Here is a 15,312-nt window from a genome sequence, read left to right as displayed (position 1 = left end):
CCAAGTTCAGCCTCTCCTTATTCTCATGCTAACTTCCCACACAAAGCTCGACCAGTTTCTTCCTGCTCCCATTCTTTAACACCTGTTCAACTACCCCAGAAAGAAAATTCATAGATTCACTTATGAATATTGTCAGTATTTATACGTAAGCGCCTCAGTGGCGTGGTCGGTATGGTGTTGGCGTGTCGCCTCGTTGGCCACGAGTTCGATTCTGGGGCGTTCCACTAAGGTGTGAGAGATGTGTATTTCTGGTGATAGAAGTTCACTTTCGACGTGGTTCGGAAGTCACGTAAAGCCGTTGGTCCCGTTGCTGAATAACCACTGGTTCCATGCAACGTAAAAACACCATACAAACAAACAAAAACAAAGTATTTATAGGTGAGTTTGTTCGTTTGTGGGGCAGTTGACAAAGTTTCAAAGGAACGGGTGCAGTGCAGCCTGGAGTACGAAGGAATTCGTCGGGCTTTGTATGGGATGTTAGAATGAGATTCAGAAGAGTCTGAACTTAAGTGTAGTGGAAAGGGTGAAGGTTTTGGGGTTTGTGCAAGAGGTGTAGGATGCGTAAATGATATTGTAGAAAGAGAAAGGATTTAATCTTTCTTGCACAGAAGCGGAACCCTTACTTCTGGAATATATACTTATTGATCACTGAAGACTGAACACTTTATGGGATAAAGCTCCTCACAAGAACAAGCTAATTGTATGAAACAAACTCAAATACACTGTACTATGGATGACCTATATATATATTTTAGTATTCATATAAATAAGACAGGTAGATCATTATAAAACTGATCCCTAGCCACACAGGAATTCATGAAAATAAAGAAGCTAACATCTTACTCAAAGGTGTATGTACTTAGGTCATTCAATGTCGTCTGTATTGGCACTGTGCCAATCCTTACATGTAGCAAGTGGCAATAGGCAATGGATGCCACGAAATTCAATATCTGGTAAAGCGGTGGATAGTAACCAGAAATCTTCAACTCAACCCACTCTAAAGAACATTCCCAGGAACCTACCAGAAATAGCTGACTGTTGTTGACTAGATGAGTTTTGCAAGTAAGAAATATCAACATGCAAACAAATTACAAGTGATTCGCTTGTGTTTTATCATTTTCCGCGCCACCATAAACTTTATCTCACGAAACGTTTTCTCAAACACGGATCACACAGCACCAGGGATCAGCGCCTCAGTGGCGTGATCGGTATGGTCTTGACCTGCCACCTCGTTGGCCACGAGTTCGATTCTCGGGCATTTCTGGTGACAGAAGTCACGTAAAGCCGTTGGTCCCGTTGCTGAATAACCACTGGTTCCATGCAACGTAAAATCACCATACAAACAAACAAACAAGCACCAGGGATCGTTTCCCACGTCATTCTAAACCCACACAGTGTAACGTTGCTGGCAGGGAAAATCTGTTTCACTTCATTTACCCTTTAACAGGCCACCATGCAAACCGTGCAATATGTGTTTAAGAAATAACATCACATTTGTATACACATTTTTATTCCACTTGGTCATTTTTGATACAAAAACGATTGACATACAATTTGATAGACACTAAGTTATCTACCGCCTCTGACTCGTCTTGTTACTTATCTTGATCTTCATTCCCGAAACTGAGGAACAGACAAGCCCTGACATATATCTGACTGCAACTCACAAAGCGGAAATAAATCCGTAATTTAATATACGAGCTTTGCAATTTCCAAAGAATTTATAGCATCTGTTGCTGAATCCTGAAAAAATAAATAGACGTTGTGCTAATCTCTGGCCTTGACAATCTTCAGTTCCCTACAGCACCTGTCTTTAGAGTAATGAAAAGAACACAGGATTCCTTGTTTCCGATTGCCATCTGTAAGCTGGTTAAGTTTTTGTACAATTTATTTTGTTAATCAGGTATACAAATGATTAAGTACGATATTTTTCTTAATTTCAGATTTTACAATGATACAGCAGAAGTCCATTTCAATGGTAACAAGGTGTCACGGCAGTCATCCTATAGTCAGATAAAATCAAACTGTACACTGATCTACATTTAATGGAAAATCATCCATTTGTATCTGAAACATTCTAAGTGACAAATGGCATCTTATGTACAAAATAAAAAGAATGTTATGAAAGTTATGCAATAACTAAGTAAGGGTAAATAATAACTTATCCAAAAAGCAATTAAATTCACATAATTCAAATCTCGTCATCTCTAACTGATCCTTTATCTTGGCACAACGAATGTTCGACTAAACTTAAGGGGACTGACTACATGTCCTCTGCAACGATCAGGTTGATAAAAAGTTCAATTACAAAGCTTTTGGGATTTGGGACTCAACATTGCTCTTTTGTTACAGACGTTGAATAGGAAATACTTAGGTTGTCATTATTAAATTATAGTTGAAGGAGATTCGAGTAGATTTAAGACTACGAGTTAAATGCAACGGAGAGTAGTTATGCACAGATCAGAAATAAACATAAAATAACAGTAAAACCAGTCAACCTAAATTATGTCTGTCTTTTCATAGCTAAAGGAAACACACACACATGAGAATATAAGAATAAAAATATATTTTCATGATAAAATAAAACATTTACTCAGGAATGCAAAGTAGTTTCAGCCTTTCAACTCGTTCGGTAAAAAACAAAATGGAAAGGGTCAAGGATTAGGGACGTTTTTCTCACTTACTCTCGGCAAAGGCGTCAAGACAACGCATCTATTTAAGTTCATTGCAAATCAAAACGTCCAACGGGCAATGTACAAAAGTGTTTCTCTTTGGGAGATATAAACGCATCAGAAGTCTTTCTGTCATGGCTCCTAGAGGAATTGACTTTGTTCTCTTTTTTTATACAATAGAAATATGAAGGAAAAAAAATGTCCCACATTCAGTTTACTAAAGACTCTCTACCCATTTGCAGTTTACACACAGCAATGTAATACCTACTTATAAATAAAATACATGAATTAGATCTCTCAGTTACTGACAAGATGCGAAGCACCATCTTGCGATCCACAGGAGCCATTAGTTGCGAGACTTCACTAACAGAGGCTCTTGTTCTTATACGATAAAGGTTTACTAATATTGGTTTTTTGCTAGATAACGGCATTTTTTTTGGGGGGCGGGGGGTGATAGTGGTGGTTGTGTTACGTATGTATACATCTATATTCAAAGTATGCATACATATATATATATATATATATATATATATATATATATATATATATATATATATATGTGTTTTCACATACAGTATTGTGTATGCATATCTGATAGTATGTCACTAATTTTACACATAATATATATACTATATATATATATATATATATTATATTTGTGTGTTTTCACATACAGTATTGTGTATGCATATCTGATAGTATGTCACTAATTTTACACATAATATATATACTATATATATATATATATATATATATATATATATATATATATATGGTGGTTTTTGTACTGACTTCGTAAGATAATTCGATCCAGTAGCAAACATTTTACCTATTAGATAACAAAGATCACAATGAAGTATTCTAAGAGAGGCATACAGTCCAGATGTACAGGCGAATAGCTGCCCTATGGCAAATGGATATGAATATACCTGTGTTTACAGATCTATCATTAGACGTAGTTTGAAGAAGAATAATCAAAGGAAAATCTTTTATTCGCAGAGGAACATGGAAGTTACAGGTCACATGTGTTATTCGTGAATGAAGTCTTTTCACTGCATTTTTCTGGACTCGCAATAACAAATCCAAGTAAGTGTTCCATGCTTAATGTCAACCGTCCGATTAATTTCATAAATTCACTCCATAATGAAGACATTCATAACGAATGCATTTACGACGATTTATCAAATGCTATGAATTTTTCTGATCTTTCCTAGATAGTGACCCCTTCGGATTTAAACCCGGTGTATACGTATCCACCTTTGCGGCGAATTGAGTACAAGCCCATTGGGGATGACCTATAAAAAAAAAAAAAATAACCACAAGACGGTAAATATTAGTTTTAAATAACGACCCCGAAAACGCTTGGAGGTCACCATCTAAGACTTAAAATGGCTTTGGAATAAGTGCACCCGTGACGCACAGCATTTTACAGTTTTCCAGCGTTTCTCAGGAACCATGAGTAGAGAGTGTCCTCGTATTTCTCGATCCAGGCGATGTTCTTGTGGATCTCCTCGACGGCCTGCTTCCTGGCCCGCGCTCCCGAGCCGCCCTCCGGGTATTTCGCGAAGAATTCCTCCAGCTGAAAGATCCGAAGATGAGTTATTTTCCCATAAAGGAATCGTGCTTTTGACTTCATAAAAGCGATATGAAGTCTCGGGTCACTCAAGATATTGATATATGAGACTGTTATTAAGTACAGTTGGTAAAGTATGATTTTAACTCATTTAACTGGACGAATGCCGTGTTCTTGGAAAGATTACAATAAAAATGAAAGAAAATATAAACAAATGAGGAAAGAGGATAACAAATTAGATCAGCCTTTTGTGAGAAAAAGAGAGGAACAAATAGGGATAATCATCATAGCTGATGTTAGTATCAGCTACTGCAATATCAAGTTCAAAAGGAAAATGACAACCACTTACTTCATCTAACTCGTAATGCGATGTGAACCTCGTCGATACATACTTGACCATCCGCCCCAAATACCGGTTATTAAGACTGAATCTGTCAACTAGGTAAGGCCAATTCGCCCTGCAAAGCAGAAAATAGAAAGCAGAAAATAAGATATATACCAGATATATATAAGATATATACACCAGTATAAGCGTTCCAGCCTTTTGATTCAAAACAATAAAACCATCAACATTAATGGTAGGGTAAACCCATTTAATTTTACAGTTAAAAGTGTACCTTTTCTAGGCAGGGGACCAATTAGTCATCGTACCCATACTATACCCATGCCATTTCACATTATCTTCGAATGGTTGAACCTCATTGTAAGGACGAACTTGTTCCTGAACAGAAAGGTGTTTGTTTTTTTCTTTTCTTTTTTTCTTCCTTTTTTTGGTTTTATAGCTTTGGCTAAGAAAGGCCATTTAGTTGCCCGTCTCACTGACATTGGAACGTAATAATGAAAGCTATCTCCAAAATATTTGGATTCTAACTTGCCTGACTTACTTATGTTTGATCATTCCTGTGTAACCACCGAAAATTATTATTGCTCCTGAAGGTGGTTCAGTGGTCTGGCAAAAGACTATGTTTTTTTCAAAGTTCCTGTTAGAGGCTATATTTATCCTGCGTAAACTCCACTGAAAACCTGTTACCTAATCCCTTTAGTATTAACAGTTATCGTTGACAATACAACATCTTTTCGTTTCCTCCATTTGTTGTGGCGACTCGCTCTCTTTGTCAGTGACGCCCAACCTGCATCTTATTGACCTCTGGTGTTTAGTATTAGCTGTGCTCTTTCTTCATTTACCATTTCTGATTTGTGACGCATAACCGTCTCTTCTCCCGTCTATCATCTTTCTTTAAGATAGGAGCATCGAATCTTTAAAAAGTGGGTCTCTTGAAGATCATATAATTCAGATTGATGTTTGGCATTCTGAAAAGCTGCATTTTTAAATTATATCAATTTTTTAGATATGGGTTATTCGTCCCTCGTAGGAATATTGGCCTCCTGTGAAGGGCCCCATAAACAGAACGATTGTATGAAAGATTGGCTGAACGACTGTCTGTATCGTTCGTAAAAACATTGTGTATGGGCTTGTCTGGATGCAAAAGTGGGCGGAGTTGTGTGTCTGAACGATCTCGGCTGAAATCTGTCACGACCAGGTTGCTGGCCCTCGACTTATGTCTGTCATACACAGGTCGTCCAATGTATGAGTTTGTCTGCCGATATAATGCTATCGCGCATGTCCCGAGACATAATCTTTGTTCAGACTGAAATTGGTGCGGAGATCGTTCATACTGTCTGAATAGTGTGTGTATTTGTCGATAACGACAATCGTTCAGACAGTCGTTCAGTGTATGGTGGCCCTTAGAGCATCCCTTTACTTCTGTTCTTGACGCAGCTGAAATGAAGGCAATACGTCGAGCTAAAAGAAAGAGTTTTTCGCGGAGATCGGAACTCTCCAGACAGCTTACTCTACTGACTTTCCGTCTTGATTTCAGTTTCAAGATGTGTGTAAACTGCTCGTTTAGTAACTGGGTCAACGCTCCCTTCATGAATCCCTTTTCTTTTTGTTGTTGATGGCCTAAACGTCCTAAAGCTATGAAGCTGCCTTTCATATCTTAATCCTATTAAATTTCGAACTCTATAAAGGACAACGCATAACCACAAACTCAGATAGACGAATTTGTACTAAAGACGCCCGACATCCCCTCCAGACAATGAGATGAAACTGTTATCCGTTTATTTAATAAAACTTACTTGACAAAACTCCAGACGATGTGTGTGCTCCAGGGATTAGACGCGATGTTGTTGAGGACGGTGAAGTAGTCCTGGCCACGCACGATGCTCTCGTTCTTGGCTAACATCATCCACCTGTGAGGGAGAGAGAAAGCAGACCATTACGTGTCACGGTGTTGCGAAGAAAGGACGGTACATAAAAAACGAAGAAGGTCTTGTCATCCAAAGTGTTGACAGAAATGAAAGGTTGAATAACATTTTCCACAGAAGGAATCAAATACATAAGAAATTGAGAAATAGGCAGTAAAGTCTTTGCTGTTGTTTGGGTGACCAGCCTAGTGCCACCACGTTCTCTTGCTATAGTAGATTCACATCAACAGTGCATTCGATGTCTAGGGCAGTCCCTTACGACGCTCCTGATTGGCTGTTGAAAACCCAATCACAGGGCTAGAAACTCTCAGTCTCTCGAGAGAGTTCACATAGGCAGGATCTATGTTCCACCTCTCCTGAGGGAAACTTTTGAAAGACGTATCCCTCAGGAGAGGTGGAACATAGATCCTACCCATGTGAACTCTCGAGAGAGACTGAGAATTTCCAGCCCTGTGATTGGCATATCAACAGCCAATCAGGAGCGTCGTAAAGGACTGGCCTAGACATCAAATGCACGGTTGATGTGAATCTACTATAGTACTAGGTGAACGTAAGCGGAGGTCACTTAACTTGACTAGATTTGGGATAAAAATTGACACAAGATCAGAGGTGATGGTTGAAGGAAAAGTCATTTGAGACTAAGGCAAGCAACAGTATACGGTTGTGAGAAAAATAAATGAAATATGGAATGCTGGATCGTGAGCCAAGACATGAATACCAGAAGAGGTAGATCGGAGCAGGTCACTGAAAATACGTAGAAGGTGAAGCCAGTAATTCATTACTTTAAGCCTTAAAGTTTCAGGAGAATGGAACTGAAAGCAGTAGGAATAAGGTCGCTAGCACCTCGCCATCATCATCTAAGATATGTTCAAGATGGGTGTACCGATGCAGTCTGGTATTTCCTGGTGTCACAAAGTCGATCGTTAACATGCACACACACACGCACACACATATATATATATATATATATAATATATATATATATATATATATATTATATATATATATTATATATATATATATATATATCATATATATATATATGTATATACATACATACATGCATACATACATATATATATATATATATATATATATCTATATGCGTGCAAATTTATGCCCGTGTTTTAGTAACATTGCCAATTTATATCTTCATTTTTATGAATTTAAGTTCTTGCACAATATTTCCTTAGAAGGTAGAGTTGAATATAAAAATACACATGACTATGCTGATGATCTGTTATCATTAAATGCAGAGATATATTGTTTGATGATAATTCATTATATCCCAGAGTACTGGATGTTTCTAAACTAATAATGAACCTTATCAAACACGATCCCAGTTCGATATTGATGTTAAAATTATCAGTAATGAAATTCTAATTAAAGTTCACGATAAAAAGAGGTGTCAATTTTGAAATACTAGGATTCCCTGCTTTTTAAAAACCAAATACATCACTTAATACGACTTATGGAGTTATCATATGCTCGCAGTTTTCTACATTTGCAAATATTTTCATGAATAGTAGAGATTTTGCTGACGATTGTCAACCGTCTGTAAATAAATAATTGGTCATGAATTTCCAAAATGGATTATTAGAACTAATTAATAAGTTGGAATATACCTAGTCTCGTAGTATCAATAAAAATAATTGCATGGATAAGTTAGGTTGTCTGACCAATAATTTTAATTTTAATAAAATATGTTTTATTTTCCTGTTCTCCTATATATATATATATATATATATATATATATATATATATATATATATATATATATACTGTATGAAATTTATATTTCATTCAGTTGACCAATACTCTATATATGAAAGTGAAGTTAGTATCACGATGCTCATAATATAGGAGGGGATATGATAGTGCTAGTCAATTAAGCAAATATTTTAAATAGACATTTGATTATATTTTTTACATATGTATATTACACACACACACACACACATATATATATATATATATATTGTGTGTTTGTGTACTTATATACTTTGTTCCTGTTATTTCTATCATTATTTGATCTTACTGATATTTTCAGCTCGCCCTATTAAAATTGATTTTACCTTATATTTTTCTTTTTTCATTTACTTATTGTTTTTTTTTCTCATTGTAGTATATATCTTACTGACATGATTTAAATTTATTACTTGACTTCTTGTAATCTTATATATATGTGTATGTATATATATATATATATATATATAATATATATATCTATAATATATAATAACATATATAATCTATATATATACTATATATATATATATATTTATATAAATATATATATATGTGTGTGTGTGTGTGTGTGCGTGGGTGGGTGTGGGTGTGTGTATATAGAAGTGAATATATGGGGGCGTGTTTCACAGAAATATATACTTATATATATATATATATATAAATATATATATATATATATATATATATATATCAATCACATGTTCGACTTTCCTCTGCCATTATCTACGCTCTCATTCGTGCACATATTTGATCATTACCTTTCTACAATCCAGTCTTCATTACTGCTTGATAGACCTAGAGCCAGTTTTGTTTTCTCCTGGGCGTTCACTTCGGAGGAATATCGATCTTTCATAATGTCCCATTCTTCAAAGCCTGAAAATAATCGACAGATCTTTCATTTTCTCTACTTTGTGGTCATCGTCATCTCGTGTTACCCATTCTAGGTCAGAATAGCATTACACTCGGTCTCTCTCGTGAATATGATTGAAATTCAATTGCCTGTTCTTCTTGTCTGGAACGCATGAAGGTTTTTAATCTACCCAGTCAGATTGAAGATCTGATCTTGCAGTTTTCATGGTTGGAACTTAATTCCATTTTCCAGCCTGCATGATCAGAACACAATCCTTCTCGGTAAGTGCTCCTGTCCAATTTGTTTCTTCACAGAGATCTCTCACTGACTCAGTTCGGAACATAATTACGAACGTGTATAGCTGAATTAACATAGAATGAAAAACCAAGATTTAGCTATTCAAATAATTAAAGAAATTATAGCATATTGCATTTTGCATTACTCAATGTTCCAGAGATATCTGAAAGTATATACTTGCTTCTCTGTCACGGCAAATATGGATAGGCACTGAATTAGATAGAATTATGTAAGCCATCCAGCTCTTTTTAACTTAGTAGGCGACATCCTACTTATTAAATAAAAACTGAAGTCTGTGACTTTCGTATATTATATCCCGTTGTTGATGTAAAATGAATGAGAAAACTTTTTTTTCGTGAGGTATTATCAGTAATCATTATAGTTTTTGCGCGATGATATTCTGTCACAAAAGAGAGAGACGAGAGAAGGACTGATATCTTGTCATTTCAAGCAAATGTCACAATTTCTCAGTGATATGGGATACTTACCAGCCTTCTGAACACCGTACTTATACACAAGCGAGCGAGTGTTGGGTGGAATGAAGTATTCTGGATTCAGGATCCACTGGACGAGTCGCTCGTAGGCGCCTTCCAGGCAAGGCTGGTAGCCATTACTGCAAGCCAGCGCCATCAAGTCTAGACGGTTACGCCTGGAAAGAGACGACTCATGGGTTCGTTTAAAGCGGATACCACTTTTAGAGGATGTAAACAAAATAATATCAGTTAGCTTCCTCATACCTTTCCAGGTGGCTGCCAGTGTCGTTCCAGCCAAGTCTCTCGACGTGGTCCTTCACCAAATTAACGATGTATTTCTGGAAGGGAGGATATGTTTCAAAAGAAGATAATAACAAAGGCCGCGGTACTATAGAACTCTTATGCTTTAATTCGAGAATATCAAGATGTTTTTACTCTACGAAATACTTCTTAAAATTTGGAAGAACTAAGACTTCTCATCGGAACGTTTGGCTGAATTACGATAACTATTTAGTTCGGTGGTAAATTATTGAAAAAGCATCGGGTGTTTATTTACGAAAAAGTCGAAGTGCTTAACAGCAAATTATATCATTAAAAAGATGCTCCGTGAGGAAGCTAGACAACGAGTTTCCAGTGCTGTCATTACTAAGTCCAGCCTGAATGGTTCTCCACAGATAAGTATTTTGCTAGAGTTCTTTCATTATGACACCACATAAGAGTTATCTTCAAAGGTTCATAAAGAAAGATTAATTATCTTTGTACAGTTATCAACTGTAACCTGCAATTTAATTCCTCAATATCATGAACAACAATACTTGACAATTAAATGAACGGAGAAATAAGAAAAATAGGCAAAAGTATGGAAATCTAGAAAGTATTTTCAAGCAAAAGGATCAATAATTTCTTCTACCGTATCCGATCTGGAATCTAAAACACTCCTCACCCTGAAGTATGGGTAGGATTTGGTCTTCCTGAGGAGTCTCCCGGTCTTGCTCAGGTGTGAGGCAACGGTCTTCCAAGGAATGTAGTGGGTCTCCTTCTTCATGTAAGCGACCAAGGACAAGACAGTCTCGTAGGGCAACAAATCTGCTTCTGCTAAATTGAAAGCGTCGTCCAGCAAACTCGATCTGTCAGGAGCACTGAGTGCCTGTTTGGCAGTAGGAACAGTTATATAAAATTATGTATATTATATATAATATATATCATTATATAGTTATAAAAAAATATAATATATATATAATATATATATATAACTATATAGATATATATATGAAAGAGAAATATTTAGGTGTTTGGTAGGGTATCTGCATCGTAAGTGTTCAGCTCTCTCTGGGTATAGCCTAAAAATAGAATTTAAAATGCTTAAAACTTCAAGACTATATATATATATATATATTATATAATATATATATATATATTATATATTAATATATATATTATTATTTATATACATATATATATATTTTTATATATCCTAAAATAGGGCCTAAAGAAAAGTGGAACAATCTTAAACAGCAAGAAGGAATTTTTTTCATTTCCAACGGAAGAACACAACTACTGTGGAGTGTTTTAGAGAGAAAAAGCAAATGTATAACATTATAAATTCAGTCATTTTTCTATCCAATCTAATTATTACATGCAACGTCATTCGATCATAATGAAATGTTAATTTTCCTGCATTGCAATCAATTGCACAGTCGCGTTCAATCAAAAACTTTTATTTGTAAGAGCCTATACGGCTTCTATTTAAAATCATTCCACTCTTAGAGTGGAAAATATAGAAAAACATGAGTACTAAATTATCGGTTGTAGAGAGAGAGAGAGAGAGAGAGAGACCCTGACGGTAATAGTTTCACAAAGATTATAATAGCGTTTGCAATCAATACACATAAAAACGATAAAGCTTGAATTTTCGTATAGTTTGGTTGGTCAAAATTCATCAATCTCTTATTACTCCCTTCAACACCTGACTATCACTTTGAGTCGCCATTGTGCACAAGCATTATTGGTCTTAGACCTGTTTATTCTATACCAATGAACCAATGAATTTTTTCACTAACTGCTCCAAAATTTGACCACGGTGATATAACATGACTCAAAATATAAATGACGGCCACACCATCTTAGTTCCAATCGCGACTGAACGGAATACGTTACCTCGTGGTTGCTTAAGAGTAAGTCGATAATGTCCTGCCACATCGAAGGTTCGTAGTTCACCCTGTAGAAGCCATACTGGCCGACGTTCAGTTTCATCCACTTTGCTCCCGCTGGCTTCTCAATCACCACTGGAAAAAATGAAGGAATGATTGCTATGTGTCAGGTTTCTCTTTTTCTGTAATCGGCGCTTGTTAAGACTACGTAAATGATGCCGCAAAGATATGACACAAACGGACACACCCATCCTCCATTGTTTATTTATTCATGAAGTATCATGGACAGAAGTCAGGAGAGTAGAAAACTCGTCAGATGCCGAATTAGTTTTATGATATGGAAATAATTAGGAATTAATATTTTTTGGTAATGTTTTCTCGGTGAAATATAATAAAACAGATTATACGTTTCAAATGCATTTGTTATTCGTTCTTTCGTACATTCTTTTCTGCCAAAAAGCGTCCTAAGATAATCATTCTTTTCAGCCTAGAAGTGTCTGCTAGGATAATTATTATTATTATTAGCCTTACAGTATCTGTAAAGATAATGAGCACTGTGTGACACTATTTTTTTTAATGTGAAGATAATTTGTGATAAAGCAGAGTTAGAAATAACCAATGGGAAGTCAACACCCAAAATGAAACTCAAAAAATGCATTCAAGCTTAAAATTAATCCGTAACAGAATGATGAGAGAAAAAAAAAAGATCCGCGCACTCACATTTATCCATACTCCTGCGGAACCAGACTAGGGTCTTGTTAGAAAGGTCGGTAACGAAAGTGACGGGAATGTCCCATCGGTACCCAAAAGGCGAATCGTCGGGACTTTCTGCCAGGGGGTCGGAAAGGAACCGCTTCTGCCTCACCTCTATCTTATTCTGCGAGGAGACAAAATACCGTTGACAGATGATGGAGAAAATACTCTTATAATAAAAACATTGGTAACTATAGTAGATTCACATCAACCGTGCAAATGACGCTCCTGATTGGCTGTTGATAAGCCAATCACAGGACTGGAAACTCTCAGTCTCTCGAGAGAGTTCACATGGGTAGGATCTATGTTCCACCTTTCTTGAGATATACGTCTTTCAAAAGTATCCCTCAGGAGAGGTGGAACATACATCCTGCCCATGTGAACTCTCTCTCTCGAGAGAGAGAGACTGAGAGTTTCCAGCCCTGCGATTGGCTTATCAACAGCCAATCAGGAGCGTCGTAAGGGACTGGCCTAGACATCAAATGCACAGTTGATGTGAACCTACTATAGCACGTCTACCTGTAGAGTTATAATACTTTGTCCTTTCATAATGATCGTCTTACCCCCTCCCCCCCCCCCCCCCCCCCCCCCCCCCCACCGTACATATTTGAGTCGTTATACAAAGGCAGGAAAATAATTCTTTAACACTTGAGTGTGAAAATTATGTTTCGTATCGAATTATATTTGACTGTATTCATATAAACATCATAAATCATCATCAACTGAACAGCAGACAAAATAAGCGAGTACTTATTGGTCTCTTCAATAAACTTCAACTCATTTGACATCGTTATACAATGTGATACTGCGGTTAAATAAATAAAACTTTGTGCTTGCTTTACTTTCAATTCCCAACTTGAAGTACAACATCATCCACTGCAACCTATACTTGTCATCGTTTGAGTAGATGAAAAGAAGGGGTGGTGTGGTGGTGTTTTGGGGGGGGGGGGGGGGGGGGGGGGGGGTGGGGGGGGGGGGGGGGGGGGGGCCGGGGTTTGGGGTTTTGTTACGGGCGGGAGAGCCAGTAACAGAAAATGAAAGATCCATACAACATTAACTTGGAGTATTCACAGTTCATTCGCAACAGGGAAGCTCAAGTTTTCTGCAGTTAAGTACCTTCTATTAAGAGGATTTTTTTTTTTTTTTTTTGTCACCAAAACATCTTGACGGCGGCTCTTAAAATCACTGGGAAACCAATAAAATCAGGCTGGACAAATGATGAAAATAATAATGGGTTAACTTTCCGTTTGCATCTTACCGAGTCCACAGCAGACCTCTTGACGGAGAGCACCGGGTAGCCCATCTGCCTCGTCCAGGTATCCATAATGTTGCTGATGTCAAGACGTTCCGAGGAGACAGTCTCAAGTTCAGTCCACAAGTCCTTGGTGACGGCATTGTCGTACTTGAACTTCCTCAAGAAGTTGCTGACTCCGACGCGGAATTCCTCTGGGCCCATGAAGTCCTCCAGCATGCGAAGGACGGAGGCTCCCTGAAAGGAAGGGGATGCGTGAAGGCTTCATTTGAGACCGTCGGTTGATTTGCTCATATATATATATATATATATATAAGAAAACTTTAGCAAAAGAAAAGTGAAATAAGAAAATGAGTTTGCAGGCGAAAACCTCTGCATGCAAGTCCTTAAGAATTATACGGATCTTTCTTACAGCTTAAGAAAAAAACTTTTACCGTAGCTGTTAAAACCACGGTAACCAATTTAGATTTACGACGCTTCAGTTATAGTGAACATTGAAAGATACACTTTCCGTTGCCTGTGATTTTTGCTTTTTTTTTTTATCTGACAAACGAGTTGAATATCGTATAGCAATGTCTATTTGTCCCTGAGAAACAAAACAAAAAAATTAAGCAAATCTGATACAGAACTAGCCCAGCCTACCAACTGACAAACGGGTAAATTAACTCATTAAAAAGAACTTGTCCCATTTATCTATTAGAAAGTAATCTAAAGGCTGGGACTATCATAATTGTTAACAAAAAAAACAAAAAAAAAAAAAAAAAAAAAAAAAAAAAAAAAAAGAATGAGAGGGATCATAAATGGTATGAAGCTCACCTTAGAGTAGGAGATGCTGTCAAAGATTTCATTGATCTCGTCGGGGTGATTGACTGCCTGAACTATGGGGTGGGAACTCAGCTGGGAGTCCATGACCATCACCCTCTGCAGGTCGTCGACGACGAATTGGCCCTCCTGAAATTAAGGATAACTCCATCAGCCTTTAGCTTGTGGTGTTCTTTTTTTATGGGGGAGGGGAGGGTTTAGCGTGCGGTAGAATAAAGCAAGTTTGGACATTTAGCATGAAAGAATGGATATATACTATATATATATATATATATATATATATATATATATATATATATATAGATGGTATATATATATAAATATTGGTATATATACACTATACTATATACGTACATACACATATATATGTATACATATATATATATATATATATATAAATATATTTACATATGTATACGTATATACACATACATACATATATATGGGTGTGTA

At 36.6% G+C, this 15,312-nt stretch overlaps 1 protein-coding gene across 2 annotated transcripts in view; it reads right to left on the bottom strand.

Moving 5' to 3' along the window:
- Window positions 1-1,493: 1,493 nt before the first annotated feature.
- Window positions 1,494-15,312, bottom strand: part of LOC135207311 (glutamyl aminopeptidase-like) — a 76,876-nt gene continuing 63,057 nt past the window's right edge. The window contains exons 8-19 of one of the 2 annotated variants that reach the window (XR_010312950.1): window positions 14,854-14,988; window positions 14,044-14,274; window positions 12,753-12,909; window positions 12,040-12,167; window positions 10,826-11,029; window positions 10,147-10,220; window positions 9,898-10,058; window positions 9,021-9,135; window positions 6,385-6,498; window positions 4,595-4,703; window positions 1,808-4,251; window positions 1,494-1,774 (exon numbers count right to left, since the gene is read on the bottom strand). Coding sequence is in view for 1 of the 2 variants with exons in the window: in XM_064238998.1 (XP_064095068.1) it covers window positions 4,099-4,251; window positions 4,595-4,703; window positions 6,385-6,498; window positions 9,021-9,135; window positions 9,898-10,058; window positions 10,147-10,220; window positions 10,826-11,029; window positions 12,040-12,167; window positions 12,753-12,909; window positions 14,044-14,274; window positions 14,854-14,988 (1,581 nt within the window). In the remaining variant the exon portion in view is untranslated. Of the gene's footprint in view, window positions 4,252-4,594; window positions 4,704-6,384; window positions 6,499-9,020; window positions 9,136-9,897; window positions 10,059-10,146; window positions 10,221-10,825; window positions 11,030-12,039; window positions 12,168-12,752; window positions 12,910-14,043; window positions 14,275-14,853; window positions 14,989-15,312 lie in introns of both variants that reach the window. The other variant, XM_064238998.1, reaches the window with a different exon arrangement.

The sequence above is a fragment of the Macrobrachium nipponense genome, chromosome 32 (genome assembly GCF_015104395.2).
Source record: "Macrobrachium nipponense isolate FS-2020 chromosome 32, ASM1510439v2, whole genome shotgun sequence".
NCBI lineage: Eukaryota > Metazoa > Arthropoda > Malacostraca > Decapoda > Palaemonidae > Macrobrachium > Macrobrachium nipponense.
Note: the sequence above shows the minus strand (reverse complement) of the source record. Positions and strands in the feature narration are given on the sequence as shown.